Source organism: Grus americana, chromosome 9 (genome assembly GCF_028858705.1).
Source record: "Grus americana isolate bGruAme1 chromosome 9, bGruAme1.mat, whole genome shotgun sequence".
Taxonomy (NCBI): domain Eukaryota; kingdom Metazoa; phylum Chordata; class Aves; order Gruiformes; family Gruidae; genus Grus; species Grus americana.
The window spans coordinates 11,569,589-11,585,769 of NC_072860.1; the positions used below are offsets into that span (position 1 = coordinate 11,569,589).

The window sequence follows — 16,181 nt, forward strand, 5'->3', positions numbered from 1 at the left end:
AATGTTTTCAACTATTTCCTACTAAATGTCTATTTTGACTGATTACAAATGGGGGTTATAAAGCTTCTAATACTGAATTTTCAAAGCAGCATTCTGGTGTCGTAGTTTCAAATATCAAGGACGGTATATGCAATTAGCATATAATATGACAATATTTCATTAAACAGTTGCAAGATAAGTGTCTGAAAGGTTCAGGAGTGCTTTTTTATTTTCAAGAAAAATATTTCAGATGTAGTATAGCATTGTGTGTTTTATAATGGACACTTTTCTAATTAAAATGACAGCATAAACATTCTGTACATATTCAAGTATGACAGACATTCTAAGCCAAACACACCTTCTTTATAACTCCATTAACTCTAAGCTTACTAGTGATTACACTTCCTTATACTTTTCATACAAGATTTAACTTAACACTAAAGTTACAGTAAAGACTAAGGAGATAAAACCTAAAAAAGGCAGTCTTTAGGGCATTAGAGCTATCAGTCTGCACTATGCAGTTTTTCAGCTGAACTCCACTGTATCTTCCAACGAGCACCACAGTATTGATGGAAGTTAAAAAACCCAACTAGATTTCTTGGCTTCTTGGGAGACATCCTTCTGAGTGTGGCCATCTAAATAAATTAGAAAGGAAAGTTAGTTTCTCTAATCCAAAAATTAAGTGCAAGTCTTGTGTACTTGATAGAAGGTATTTTTCAACTACTACATGTATTTATCCAAAGTTTCTGCCTTTGAGTATGTCATTATTTCAAGCCCCTTCTCTTGCACAAATACTTCAGAAGGTACAGGAATAGAGTGCAATTATTAGTTTCACTCTAATGCCTGTGCAGGCCATTTTCATGTTAGAATTCAGCACACCAAACTTCAGGGCGTGGTCACAAATATAGATGACTGCATCTGTACAAGTTTATATAGACAATTTAAAACCTGACACTTTGAACTATCACCCATTGTCACCAGTAAAGCTTTCAAATTCTGCTGAAGCAACCTGAAATTAAGATCAGCTTCTCCTCCACTCTCCCACTACAAATGCTATTCCAGTCCACGCAAGTATAAAGAACAAAACAGCTTAGATGACAGGCAGTCACAAATGTGTATTTTAAAATTCTTTCCACCTCAGAGCTGGGCCACCAACCTTCCCATTGATGCAGCAAAGACACACCAAGAATAGGTGCAACTCTAGTTTGTTACCATAACTTGAAATACTAGTAAGTAGTAACTTACTAGTTACTACTAGTAACTAGATGCACCTTGACTTAACTAAACTTAGACATTTAATTCACTATATTCTGCTATAAATTGAGCTTCTGCTTCTAGCTGCCACAGGTCTGAACTTGCACTAGTCACTTTCTGCTTTTGGTATTGTCAACAGAAAGACCAAACCCTTCTGAAGTAGGCTTTTTTCAGAGTTAGATAGTACACATAAAGCAAAGACAGGGGCTTACAGGCCCAAACTCAGCTATGTCTCTCACAAGCTATCTGAGAATCAGAGGAAATACAGTAGTTTGCATCTGCTTTGCTTGTCACAACCTGTGACCTCAGAGCAGCATTCATGAGCCAATAGGCACAAAACTCTGGGTCCCTGAATTCCTTGCCTCAGCTGCTCAAAGCTTATGCGTGCTGGGTTAACACCTTTAGAGCACCTTCCCTTAAGGGAACGAAGCATAGAGATCCCCATATCAGCAACTACCTTTCATGGTATAGCTATAACATTATGACAAAACAGCTAGAGTCAGCAGTATAAAAATTGAACACTTATACAGACTTCAGTGCTTTGTTTTTCCCTTCTCCTGTTAGCCTTTAGCTGGCAACTAGGTATTTTAGGCTAAAAGTCAGGCATTTAAAGTACTCCAATCAAAAGTGACTGAAAAAACACAGTAAGGAAGAATTGTCCCTTTGCTTAAAAAAAAAACCCAAACACACACACACACACAAAACCCACAACCACCCACAAAAAAACAAATACCAAACAAATAAAACCCAAACTACTATTTAAAAAGAGATCCCACTAATGTTGACATTATTTCCAGGAATAGGCAAACTATGAGAAACTATGATTTAAGACTGGTTCTTTCAAATACTTTTCACAGCACAGCCTACCTTCCTTCACTATGTCAGTAGTGCCATGGAATTGTATTTGTTTACTCTATGAACATATGTAGATAGACATTCTCACTGAACTGGAGTTTAGCAAAAGAGTACAAGTACTCTTTGATGAGGACTATTAAACTACAGCTTTCCACCCCGTCCACTTCTAAGCTGTGTTACAGCAAACACTACAGCAAGAATATTTTTGTCTGAAGTACTTCCATCTTTTAGACATAGCTGGACTTAAAATATTCATGGCTATGTGAATGTGCAGTCAGAGGCCCAATATTGAGAAAAACAGTTGGAAATGACAGTTTCTGAAGGCTATGGGTGCTTAAACATTTGTAACGCTTGAAGGCAGGCAATAATCTTAAACTTGTGATGGAATTAAATCTTGAAATCCTAATTCAGTAATGACAGGACATCAGTAGATTCCAGAAATGAAAGATTTTTTTTGACATCAGAACTTGGGACACTTGATACTATTTTCAGGCTTATAGAAGAGAGGTCATTCATTATCTCATTTCTGTTTTGATAAATCCAAGACTATTTAAACAACCAATTGCTGCTAAGTAGCATCCAAATAGAATGCATCACCACATGAGTTTAGCAGAAAGTATTTGTAATGATGAACTATTACCCATAAAAGGAAACTATGAAATAAGATGAAAGCTTTATTATTGCCACAGCCTTGCTTATTTCAACATAACTACCCAGGTGATATGGTTATCTAAAGCCAGAACTGTTCCCTCAAAACTCCCATTTTTTCCCCCAAACCATCAAAACTTACAAGTTCTCTTTCCTCTTCTCCTTCCCTTCCCCAAAATAGTAAGTGTCAAAAATATGGAACAGTAAATTATACTAATGAGATACTTAGAATGCTATGAAGTACAGTCATACTAAGCAGCATGGAGATCCTACACCCTAGTACTAAACCCAAGAAGCTTTACTATACACCAAGCCCTTGTCAGTTGACATTAGTGATTACATGTTGCTCACAGAGTGATAAGGGGGGGCGGGGGGGTGTCTGTTTGTGTGTCAGAGTGTGTGTGTCTATAGGAGGAACCAATGCTTAGGTAGATAACATTACAAAGTAACTGAGAATTCTCCAGTGCTTTTGTACAAAAAGTATTTATCTGGAATACTCTATCCCATCACAGCTGGCCTTGGCCAAGAGAGAGGACTTTCAACTGAAAGAACAGAAAAGTGTTCTTACAGGAGGTGACTAATAAAGTCTGTATTATTTAGCCTGGCAACAAGAAGCTTATAAATGCTTTCTGTAAGTACCATGGGTAAAACACCAAGAGAAGAAAATTACTTAAATGAGAGGATAGCACTGATACAGTTAGCAGGCAAAATAGTCATGGGAAACTTTCAGGCTGGAAATTAGATGATCTTAACTTTCAAGAAACAGCACACTGAAATAATCTCCCATGAGGGCTGAAGAATTAAAAAAGCAAGTATGAAAACAAAATGCATGCACTTAGCTGCTTTTTAAATGGTTGCAAGTTAGACATTTTAGTGATGTACCAACAATATTAGCAGATTACACTTTTGACATTATGAGATCTCTCACTAAACTTATTCCTAGATAGCAGTACTTCACTGTCCTTACAGACAACTGACAAATACCACATTCTGTTGTTCTACTAGGCCAACCAATGGAGAGATGAGAAGCTCATATTGCTCAGGACTGAGATGTTCAGGTATAAAAAGTACTTTAAAGGCTCAGTTCCTAGAAGAGGCTAGTACCCGCACTTTGATCTTTTTGCTAAGGAAGTAACTGGAACACCACTCCTGTTATCATAACACTTATTCTTTCTCAGAAGGTAAAAAAAGTCAGGAGAAGAGACCGCAAGGAAGCAAACCTGTATTATCTGCAGTTTGTGAAGCTTTTCTTGTCCTGTCCCACAGTACCTACCACAACTCAGTTGTGACTAAGGAAAGAAAACTTATCCCCATAACTTCTGCTGGGAAGGGGGGGCAGGAGGCAGAAGATAGCTCTCCACAAAGCAAGTTACTGCAGTAAACGGCAAGTTCTAGGATTTAAAAATAAAAAGTCACAAACCATACACCACACTTTTGGTTAGAGTTATTCTATGCAGAGGTTGTTTATCCAGCTTGATCCTTCTATTGCTGTGTCACTCTGTGCCCATATGTTCACGTTTGATATCTCCCAAATGTGTGTGTGCAGGGAGGTGGGGGGGAGGGAAGATGCCAGAGTTGATCATTCAGAAAACTCAACCAGTTACTTGGGGGGTTTTTGTTTTGGTTTTTGGGGGTTTTTTGTTGTTGTTTTTTGTGGTTTTGTTTTTTTTTTTTTTAAAGAGCTGCATGTAGAACTAGCAGACAAAAACAAAGAACACTATGAAAGTCTAACAGAGATTTTGTAATTGAGTTATTAACATTTGAGACAACTGATATTTCAGAATGGGTTACAGAAGAAAGAAAATCAAAACACTAATTTAAACTGTTAAATCAATTAACAATATCACCTGCTATCTAGTTTTGATTTGCCACCTTACTGAGCTAGCTTTCCAAATAGCCTGACATAATTTTGTTGAAGGAAAACAATATTGCAAATCTAAAAACCCAGAAGGAAGAAACAATTTCTGAGTTGTCAGGGAACAGCTTTTAAATGAAAACACATTAAACAATTTTACTATCCAGAGCAACCTACTTAGTTTACTTCTGATTGAGTTTTTACAATGCTCCAACACCACTAAAACAAGATTTAAATTAATTGCATTAATAACACAAGTGATATCTAATTGGGTATCCAGTAATTTCAAAAGGCCATGAAACTGCAACAATGAAACCAATACAGTAAACAGAAGCAACACTAGTTCAGTACAGTCAGACTACTAAGAACAGGTAGAAAGAGTTGAAAAAGTGGTTCTGGTGACACAACAGGTGTTACCAGCAGGAAGCACAGTTAGAATTTAAGTGCAAGATCTCAATCTGATAGAAACTCAGACTTCATCTGAACAAAATACACGAAGTAAAGAGTTTGATATAACTACATTAAATGTATCCATTGATTTAAGCTATGTAATAGAAATCTACTTCAAAACTACAAGAATAGTTTTACCAGCTTTTGCTTAAGTCTCTGACAGAGGAAAAAGCTGGATCCACCCAGGAAATATACTTTACTCCAGACAACCTCTGGAAGCAATGAAGTATAGCAACAAGTGTGTTCATTGCATTGTATTTCGAAAGTGACAGATTGAGATTACTTTGTCACTTCAGTGAAGTCTCATAAGCACCTTTACATTTATTTTAAGTGTGATCTCAATAATTAACTCATTACTACATTAGTGTCCACCTCAAGTTTCCAAATATACAGTTCTCAGGTTCTAGCTTACTTGAACTCATCTGCATATAGCAGTTAAGTCAATCTTCAGTGCCCATTCTGTTCCAACTCCAGTACTGTTCTGGCAGTATGTCAAGAACCCCTAAGCTGTTAAAAAAGAAAAAGATTCCCATCCTTACTACTGTGACCATAGTGGTCAAGTATTTAAATATTAATGAAAAGTATTTAAGCAGTAGTGTTCCTTCGCATACTAAATTCAACAAAATTCATCTTTCCTCTTCACAGTTAACCTAAAGAGAGCTCAGTTTCCACTCTCTCAATCTGCAAATTCAAATACTCCATGGAGGTGCACAACAGCATTTCTCCTAACAATGCTTCTTCCAAGTCCAGTTACAGAGTGCTGATGAAAGTTTTGAGCTGCAGTGCTATTGTCAAGAGTCTACATGGCTACATTCAGTTGCAAGTCTACAAATACTTGAGGTAAATGAGAAATAAGGAGTATGCAGCAGAACTGTATCAACTTAAAAGTTGTCATACAAGAAGTCTGAAGAAAGCATATTTGCTATCTTATTTTTGGCAAAGAAATACATTCTTCTGCCAAGCTTTTTGTAACTAAGGGAATTAAACTAATTTCTTTAATCCATAATCTTATGCTATAATACAGATCTTCATTTTCACTACCAGTGTTTTACTGTAGAAAGCTATCTGCTAAATAAATCAGGCAGAACGCTACCAGAGTAAGAGATGGCAGCACGTTACATAAACATGAAAAATGTAGTGGAATGGACTGTAGCAAATCTTTAAAGCACAACTGTTAACACCCGGAATCCTAGCTCAAAGTTTGCTAAAGTTACACAACGTCCATCACTTTAAATGAGATACAGTTGAAATGGTGTTTTCTCCAGAAGTTTTCTTATTAACTTCAAATCAAGTTGCACTTTTATATATACCAATAGTATTCCTGCCCCTTCCATTACTTGAATCCATTTATTTTGATTACTGGTGTTACTTAAAGATATGAAACCTAGCTACTTAGCTATGCAGCTTCTTCTCAGGTGCTACTCACTCAGGCTTATTCACATGGACTATGACTGTCTGCGTGCTCTTGTTTAAGTTAGTTATTTCCCACCTTCTCCCCACCCTTTTATGATGGATGAGTTCATCAAGCTATTACACCTGAAACAACTGCAAAAGTCACAACAAATTAAGTTTTAAAGAGAAGTTAAAGTTTCCAGTCAGTAACTGGATTATAATGGAGTATATTCTCAAAATAGAAAGGAAAAGAACATTCTCTTTCTTAAGGAAGAGTACCAAGTTTGTATCCAGCATACAGACTATTAATATGCACCTTCGGTTACTTTCTTCATTAGTTCTCTTTAAATGCATAACCACATCTCACCTGTGATCAGAAGGTTCAGTTACATTGCACACACCTTCCAGGAAGGGACACTCTCCATACTGAATCAGCTAATTACATAAGGGATTTGACATTAGAAGAGACAGAACATTATTAACATGGATAAGATGCCATCTTCTAGCCCTGATGTTAACCACATCTTACAATATTATCTCATCCAAAAATAGACATCTACCACAGATTCATATTCCATAAAGATACATGATGTAAAGACAGCTTCTCTTCACTAACTCCAGGGGTTAAACTAAACATTTAATCATTATACCAGCATCAAGGACATTTAATGCAAGTCCCTTGGATTGGGGGGGGGGGGGGGGGGGGGGGGGGGGTGTTTTGGTGGGGTAGGTTTTGGGGGGGGGGGAGGTTTTTGGACGGGGGGAGGAGGAGGGATGCAGGCATAGGGGATGTTGAAATCCACCATCACTACTGTTACTATGCATTGTTTACATCTTTCCTTTTTTGGTGCCTCAACTCATTTATAGTGCTCCTAAAAAAAATGCGTGTTTTCAACTTAGAAGATATTACATAAAAGTGTGTTTTTTATTTTCACATTTATTTACCTGTACTTGTACTTTTACATCTAAGCAGTCTTGGACTAAGAGAGGCGGTACAGAACAGACTTCAAGCACACAAAAGCCCACAGTACAGAGAAAAGATCATGTCTCCTACCCACAGTGGATAACACAAACCATAACAAGCTCATAGCAAGGCAAATAAGAAGTTCGACATGGAGAAAGATGAGGGAGAACAAAACAGCATGCATGCTTTCCAAAAGCAAGAGATAGCATAAGACTAGACCTAGTTACCTTGAAGCGTAAGTATGTACTAGATGACCTATAAAGGTTTGTCCCAGGCCCATTTTTCCTCATGTTTTAACTTTAGGAACTATCCCTGAAAATCAAAGTACAGTTACTGCTCTGCACCAATAACAATCGATATTAACCATGCTTTAAACACACAACAGTAGTCAGCCACAAATCTAAAGGAGATGCACATTGCTGGCATTGAGTCTAATGCTCATCCCATGACTAGAAGAGCCTTCTGAAAGTTTAACACCTTTGTCCCCAAATAACACATGTATATCAGAAAATAAAGAATGTATTTGTATTGTCTCATTTCCACCTTTACAAGAGTCTAGCAAATAGATGCCCTTCTTTATGCTAGTTTACTTATGTGGATGTTATGCAATAAAACAAGGGTTGTCAGTAACAAGTTACTCTGAAAGCACAATAAACAGGAAATATACCTTGCCTTTCAAATCTTAAAAAAGTTGTCTTCAGGAAGTACCAGGGACCTGAGCTTCCATTCTGAAATACCAAATTACTCCCTACAACTCAAGGTTCACATACGAGGAGATGACTCAGACCCTTTCATACCTTTTAAGAAGGTCGAATCTTTGCAGTTCAGCACATGCACTTTATCATGGACACCATCACAAAGCAGACCAATCCATCCAGAAAATACTGAGAAACTGATTTCCTCCCTGCTCCATGAGACAGCATTGTACTGTTACACATTATAGAATCCTTCCAGTTTCCTCTCCACACATACCTTTGTAGGTTTGTTGGGCTTTTCTTTCCCCCCTTTCTTATCACTCAAGAAGATGGAGCTATTTTACCAATACAGTGATCAATGAAAAACTATTTATTCAAGAGTAGATAGAGTGGGGAGCTAGGCCAAGTGACCTCCAGAGGTCCTTTTCAAACTGGCTTACTCTATGAATCAGGATAAGAGAGGCTTTTTTGGAGCAACTGAAGGCAACTATGGCTTGAACACCATTGCTAGTACGGCTCACGTATCTTTAATATTGAAGTCCAGTACTAGATCACTGTGATTAGCTTTGTTGATATACACTTAATTCTTCCAGGTTTTCCTATATAAAAGTCTCCAAGAGTTGACTATCTGTTGTTCTTATACATGGTAGTTTTCTGCCATATTTGTACTGAGTATGTTCATGAGTCAAGTAAGACTGGCAACAGTCAGTACATTGCAAGACAAGACTTATTATAGACAGTGAGAGTAAACAGATTGGTTATGTGTGCTCGAACCCTGGCTGCCAGGCAGAATTAAAGGAGAATATGACTGCATATTTACACAGTTAGATTCTACCAACTTGATGAGGAAAATTTTATCACATGGCAGGATTAGGAGGACAATGGCTCTTCAAAACTAACCTTCACACTAAAGTAATCATCAATGGTATCTGAAAGCATGCAGTGGAAAAGCTAGTTGACCTAGCGCTTTCACATTGACTGTGCACTTGAGATCACATGTAGCTAAAAATTTTCTATTTACAGAAGATTGTTGAATTCATGTTTCAAAGTTAATCATTTTGTTAAAAAAGACGTCCTGAAACAAGCAGCTACATACAAACATTTTGTCATGCTTGATCACCAGTGATAAGTCTGAAAATAGTTTTGCTCCTTGAGAAACACATTATTTCATGTAAATTGAAAAAACATCAGGAGGAAAAAAGAAAGTTAAGGTGACTGTTTTGCAGTTACCAACCTCATGACCCAAATTAAAACTTAGCTATGAAAAAGCTCAGCAAGAATTTGGTTCATATACTGTCATAAGTCTGCTATGATACTATATATAGATTAAAATATTAACAGCAAATTCAAGGTATTACTTCTTCAGAAAAATAAACGCACTGACCCAAAGGTAATCTGTTACCCTACCAAAAAATTCAGATGTATTACTACCTTCAAAGTCAGTACTGAATGGGACAGTACAGCTCGATGAGAAGTTTCCACTATTAAGAATGTTATAGAGACCACGAAGTGCTTTATAGGGAGTCTTACTAATTTGACAGGTGATGAACAGGACACAGATCATCCAACAGGCCAACGGGAGATCCCAGAAACAGTCCAGGTTAAGTTTTTGACAATGTGATAGTATACCATGTTGTACAACTTTGAGATTTGATTATACTTTGTCACAATAATTTAGTTTCAGTGTGACAGAAGACAGACCTGTGATCAGAAGTATGTTCTACATGATACTTACTAATTAGTTAGTTGAAAAATATAGCATGGCCTATAAATAAAGACTAACACAGATAATTCTGAGATTCACTTACACTGCATATTAAGTACAAACATGCAGGTTAGTGAAACAATAACTCTCCTACCCATGCTTCAGCTTCAACGCATAGAAACAAAAGTAATTTAGACAGGTTATCCTTCCGGATTGTCTCAAAGTAAGTAACTGTATTCATCAGCAATGTAAAGACCCACACAAAAATTCATCATGGCTTCATTTATGACATTAAAGTCAACTGTATTATGTTTTGCTAAACTGCTACAGAAACAGCGTCTTTGTTGCCTGTAGGTTTGGACCCCAAATCAAGTTTTCATTACATTTTTTTTCCTATAATACTTGCATTCTGGGTTTGAAGACAAACAGTCAAAATGCAATATAAAAAAGAAAATTTAAAAAAATTGAAATTGTGCATGATTCCTGATTGAGAATGACAGTTGTGATTATTCACTTACTAGGAAGATACAGGTTGTTTCCCTAATGGTCACTTTGGCCTGAAGAACTTTTGCAAGACATCAAAAGACTCCATTTTCATAAGCCTCTTACTCAACAGGTCGGCACTCCTACTGAAGTAGATCTGCTATATTAATAAGTAGTAATGCTACACTGTGGGTGACCTACAATTTTTCTACTAACAGCTAAGACCTGTTTAGACTTCTACCTATGGAGCCATCTGGAGACTGAAGAACATCCAGACTTAAAGTTGTCAATTCAAGCTTACTACTCCCATTTTTTTCAGTAATACCCTAAGAGTGAAGAAAAAAGAAATCAGATTACCTATATTTCTAACACAACAACAGGATACACCAAACAATAAAAAATAAAAATACCCTTCCATTTTAAGATCAAAAACAATGTATATACAGAACCAAGCCATCCACAATCAGCTACATTTTAGAAATACAGAAACTATTACAAGTTAAAAACATTTAAGTTTCTGAAAACAAGTATGATTTACAGTATTTACTCACCAGAACACTGGTTTTAAACTTCTTAGTTCAAAAATAACACTAATTGTTAAAATATTAGTGCAAAACCTGAAATACTAATATTTTCAAAAATACCTTTCATTCCTATCAATATTAAATAGGCTACCAAACAATAGAAAAGTATACAGTTGTTTTTCAAGTACTGCTTTCATGTTCATTAGGCATATTTTTTATATATATATATTTTAAATCTTTTAGCTTAATGAAAAAATTAAAGACCTCACAAATCTGTTGAAGTAGAACTCAAAACACCAAAAAACACCTCTGTACAATTAGAAGTCAAGTCTTGGGGATGGGAGGGAAGAGAGAGAGAGAGAGAAAGAGATAACTGGAGAGAAGAGAATATACCAGAGATAAACAGAAGTAATCACAGCTTGCTAGCTTTTAAAGTCTTACAAAGAAAGTATATCCACAGTGACAGTTTCCCCAAGAAAAGCTTGTAAAATTCATTTAAATTTAGGTCATTAGAATTGCTCTTCTTTCTCATTAGGAAGGATGTACTTCACAGTTGTCAGGTGGTAACTACTCAGCTCCTCTTTCTGACAACCTTTAAAGCACCAAGCAGCTCAGTATTCATAACACACACAACACATACACTGTAGAAGTTATCCTGTTTGAATAAAGTTTTGTGTTATGGTGTTAGAACCTCTGGATCAATATTATTTCTGCTGAACAAGGCAGAAAGAAAAAGAAAACTAAACAGTCTTTTGAAAAAAATATTTCAAATAAAAATTATTATTGGATTGCTACACATAATAAAACCACCCTCAAAACAAACTGCACACACTCTAAAAATGTTCCCAAGTTGCATGCCAGACTTACAGAATTAATGTAGGCCAGTACCAAGCACTCATTTCTTCCCCGTGTGTAAATGCGACACAATCAGGCCTCACATGCAGGCCTCCCTCTCCAATACAGGCAGGACCTTTGTTCGATACGTCGATGTTTTTCCCCCAAAGCCCTTGACATAACTTTCCATTCTTTCCCCTATTATTTTCCGGTTCACAGTCTAGACTTTCGGACTCCCGTTCTGTGAAAACCCCTGGCTGTCGAGAAGGCCAGTGCACTAGGAAGGGGGGGAAGGGGGAACAATAAAAAAGTTGAACAGCAGGAAGACGGGCCTACAGGTCTGGCAAAAGCCCCGGTATCGGTTTGTTTCCCAGCCCCAGATAACCAGAGCAGTTACCAGGAGGCGGTTGGCGTCAGTGCTACCATCACCTCAAAACTTCTCCCACTCCCCAGCCCCCCCAGCCCGCCGGGGAAGGAGGAAGAGCCAGGCAGGAAAGGCAGAACCCAGCGTTTGATCAGCCTCCAAGTACGACGCATTATGCAAGCAAACGCGAGGACCAGGCAACTTGCTTCTTGACTGAAAGCAACAAAAACATCGGCTCTAAAACATTAACTGCGAAAATAACCCCTCTTGTGGGTAGCCAGCACTGTAACTCCGACCTTACAGGCGCCTCCATTCTCTTCCCACCTTCTTCCTCCCACCCCCCCTTTCCAAAAGCTTGTGAAATATGGACGTCGGCCGATTATTTAGCATTTTTATCGAGCCGGGCAGGGGGGAAGGAAAGAGGAGTTGCTATTTTTTCCTTTAAGATATTCGATAGCTCCTTCAGAAAAAAAAGAAGGGGGGGGAAGCGGAAAAAAAAAAAAAAAAAGGAAGAAAGGGCCATGAGGGAAAAGGGGGCCAACCGGAGTGGGGGGAGGGAGAAGACGGGGAAGGGCATACAAATCGGTACGGCAGTGTCAACACTGACACTGCCCTTTTGTATCAGCAGCTACACAGGGCCCGGAGAGGGGAGGCCGCGCACCCCCCACACGCCGGGCAGCCCGGGCGAGGCGAGGCGCCGGGGGAGAGGGGATGTCCCCAGAGCGGGCTCCGGTGACTGCCTAGCCATTTTGTCAGCTCCGTTTCCACCCCTTCTCTCCTCAGTAAGAGCCCCCTCCCCGCGCCCCCTTACACAACCCCGAGCCCCCCTACACACACACTCACCAGCGCGGCGTCGTGTCGTCCCCGTCTTCCCCCCGCTCCCTCGCCCCCCCCCCATCCGCAACAATGCTCCGGGATGGCGCTGCTCCCCTCCCCCTGCCCCGGGCCGCCGGGAAGGGCAGCTCGGCTAATGCTGGGGATGACACAACAGGCCCGGCCGCCCGGCCCGGAGACTGCCGACGGGCCCAGCGCCACGCCGCCCCGCGCTCGCCTCCCCGGCGCCCCCTGAAAGAGCGGAGGAGCCCCGGGTACCTAGTTTGTCCCGATGCGGCCTCCGCAGACACTCCGTGCCTCCCCTCCTCCCGGCAGCAACCGCCTCTCTTCCCTTCAATTATCAGCTGAAGCCGCAGCACCAAGCAGCGCCTCGTCCGCCGCCTCCGCCGCCGAACCCCTTCCAGCAGCGCGAGGGGGAGGCTGGGGGACTACTTTCTCCCGGCGACGGGGCCCTGCCGGGGCCTGCGCGCCCCCTGGGCCGACGGGAGGCCCCTGCCCCGGCTGCCGCCCCCCACGCAGCCTCCGCTGCAGCCGTGTGCGCGCCCTGCTCCCTGCGCTCGGCGGGGTCGGTCTTCGGTGGTCAGTATCCCTCCGCCGGGGTCGTCACCCCTGGGTCCGCGCGAGTGTCTCCGCTCGGGTGAGAGCAAGCAGCACGGGAGGGGGCTGGAGCTGGTGGGGTAGCGGGGCTCTGCCGGCGGCGGGGGTGAAGACCCTATCCGGCCGCCGCGGTATTACTGGCCTACTCCTTTAAGAGGGGGCTGGGCTCCCGGTGACCCCGCGTGATGTCCGCCTCTTCCTGGTTGCCATAGACACCGCCTCCCAGCGTCCCAAAATGGCGTCGCTGCCGCGGGAGGAGGTGTTCGAGAGGCGCGGGCAGGCCCCAGCCCCCAGCAAGGACTTCTGCCAGCTGCTCGTCACCCGGCGGGAGGTGGGTGCTGGGCTGCCCGCGGGTGGGGAGCGGTGTCTGTCCCGCAGCTCTTTTCCCCTCACCTCGTGATCGCCGCTTCTTCCTCCGCCCGGGAAAGAAGGCAGCTGGGGCCTGCCCCCGGCTCCTGAGGCAGCAGCGGCTTGTAGTGAGGGCCCGTCCTCGGGGAAGGACTGGCAAGGAATGGAGGGGCTCTCAGCGCCATGCCGGGGAAGGGTGGGGGTCGCCTGTTAACGCAGCTAGTCAGTGCTGCTGGCTCGGCCTTTTGAGGGCTGGGAACGCCTCGCTGCAGCCTTGGGATGTGGTGTCGGTAAGTAGCTGGGAGCAGGTAAGGCCTTGCTGCCAAAAAGGGTTATTTCCTAGCATAGGTGAAAGTGTGTCTGGACGAGGAGCCTCGTATGTGGGAGATTCTTTCTACGCAGAGTATCCCAAGCCTGTGGGAAGGGACTCTGGGTGAGGACCAGAGGAAGGTGGGGAAAAAAGATCCTTCAAAAAGGTGAGTTAGGAGCCTTGTGAAGAAGTATGTACACATCTGTGATTTTGTAACCTCAAAACAAACTTAAGTCTACTCGCAGAAATGCCTCACAAATAAATGAGATGCTAACATTTAAAGTAAATAAATAACAAATCCTTAAGTAATGTCATGGTATTTCTCCTCAGGAAAGACAAGTTTAGTTTCTAGTTACTCAGAGTAACTAGACTTTAAGGCAGGGGGAAATGATAGTCTAACATCTTATTCCAGAAAAATAGAATTAAACTGCCCATCTGGGAATGGGAAGACTGTGTATATTTTCCATATGGTACCTGAAGATGTTTAGGTGTCCTGCCTTATGGCTGTGTACATAACTGGTTTTCTGATCAGGGAAATAAGCAATGCTAAAAATCCTGGAAGAGATTTTTTTTTTTACTTTTCTTGAAATATGCTGCAAAATGTGCTATATGAACATTTTTTCAGAATAAGAATAATCATTGATGAGGAATGTTTGACAGTAAACAAATGAGACTTAACAAATCTGATTATGAGTTTGTAAGGTTATGAAATAAAAACTTAAATCTGCAATTTCCGTTTCATTTTTACCTATTTTTGAGTGGGTTGACTTTGTATATATAAGAGATGAACATAAATGTTTGTCTCAGGCTGGGCATACTGATGTACAAGTTGTAAAGTTTCAATTTTTTTTCTGAGAAAGTTTTTAAAATGTCTTACGGGAACAAAACCAGCATATTCTGAAACTAGGAGGAAGGTTTTGTTTTGTTTTCCCAAAGTAAACCAAAATAGTGAACATATTCTCTTCCAAGGGTGAGACAATTGTCAGGTTTGTAATTGAGAAATTACAGTGACAAACTGAAGTTTAGATGCAATTCCAAATGATCTATGTTCTGTATATGATATGCTCCTTCTATTGGTCTCTCTGGTGCCAAGGTCTTTTCTTTAAATCACCAGTGTCTATAGCAGTTTCAGAAGGAGTTGCAGTTTCAGAAGGAGTTTCAGTTTCATTCTCAAAAAAAAAAAAAATTAAGGTAGAACTCACAAGCCAGCCTTAGGGAGCTTTGAGTTCCACCAAAATTGAGACTAATTACAGTGCTGCACCATAGCTGAGAAATATGTGCTTTTCTGTAGCTGAAGTCTTGTAATGGGCCTCTCCCATTGACCTCATGGGAATCTTAACAGTGCTGTGCTTGTTCATGGAATATATAATTGAGTGTTACGAGTTTCTTACCATTCATTTTTGCACTTGGAGAATAAAAATAAGATGTTCCTTATTATTGTCTTCAGTTTTTTGGTTCTCATATTGGTTTCCTGTCAAACACTTCGGATATCTATTTTTGGTTTTGTTTTCAGCTGCCCAAATATATCTTTAAAACAAACCAAAGTCAGTTAACATAAACTGTGCAAAAAGCTTTGTAACTGTCAGTCAAAGTAAGTTAAAATTATTCTGTAAATGTTTATTGTCCAAAAGCATTATCAGGAAGTTAGTGTCATTGAAAATGAACTGGTTTGGATTATTTGGAAAAACTCATTTTGTTTTTATGATGGTAAGATCATTTGAGTATGATGCAGTGAACATACGTCTTTGAATATATCACTATATCCATCCTTTGCTGATATATCTGATTCCAGCAAAACTTCCCAATTCAATCACTTTTGAATTTACTATTGCTGAAAACAACTAACTTCACATAAGTAATCGCTGCAGTTTTAACTCCTGCACGCATAAAAATTCCGGATACTAGTTAGCCTTTCTGCAGGCTATGGAATCTCCTGAGAAGAGATCTGTGTCAAAAATAGTAATTGATGGTATATATATCACTGATGTGCCAAGTTATGTATCTTGTAAAATATATTTAGCCATCCTGTGTTAGCATCTAGGAGGCCTAGCTGTTGGTTCACGTTCCCAGTATGCTATTTTGCAGTCTCC

General features: G+C 40.3%; 2 protein-coding genes across 13 annotated transcripts in view; one reads left to right on the forward strand and one right to left on the reverse strand.

Moving 5' to 3' along the window:
* TRIP12 (thyroid hormone receptor interactor 12) overlaps positions 1-13,229 on the reverse strand; it is a 79,002-nt gene extending 65,773 nt beyond the window's left edge. For 6 of the 8 annotated variants that reach the window (XM_054835699.1, XM_054835698.1, XM_054835697.1 and 3 more), the window contains exon 1: positions 13,095-13,229. The gene's annotated coding sequence lies outside the window, so the exon portion shown is untranslated. Of the gene's footprint in view, positions 1-11,671; positions 11,912-12,845; positions 12,869-13,094 lie in introns of those variants that run through there. The other 2 variants (XM_054835694.1, XM_054835693.1) reach the window with 2 other exon arrangements.
* Positions 13,095-16,181, forward strand: part of FBXO36 (F-box protein 36) — a 30,598-nt gene continuing 27,511 nt past the window's right edge. For 3 of the 5 annotated variants that reach the window (XM_054835703.1, XM_054835704.1, XM_054835705.1), the window contains exon 1: positions 13,095-13,473. In XM_054835703.1, the coding sequence (XP_054691678.1) occupies positions 13,108-13,473 (366 nt within the window). In that variant the 5' untranslated portion in view covers positions 13,095-13,107. Of the gene's footprint in view, positions 13,474-13,590; positions 13,765-16,181 lie in introns of those variants that run through there. The other 2 variants (XM_054835707.1, XM_054835706.1) reach the window with 1 other exon arrangement.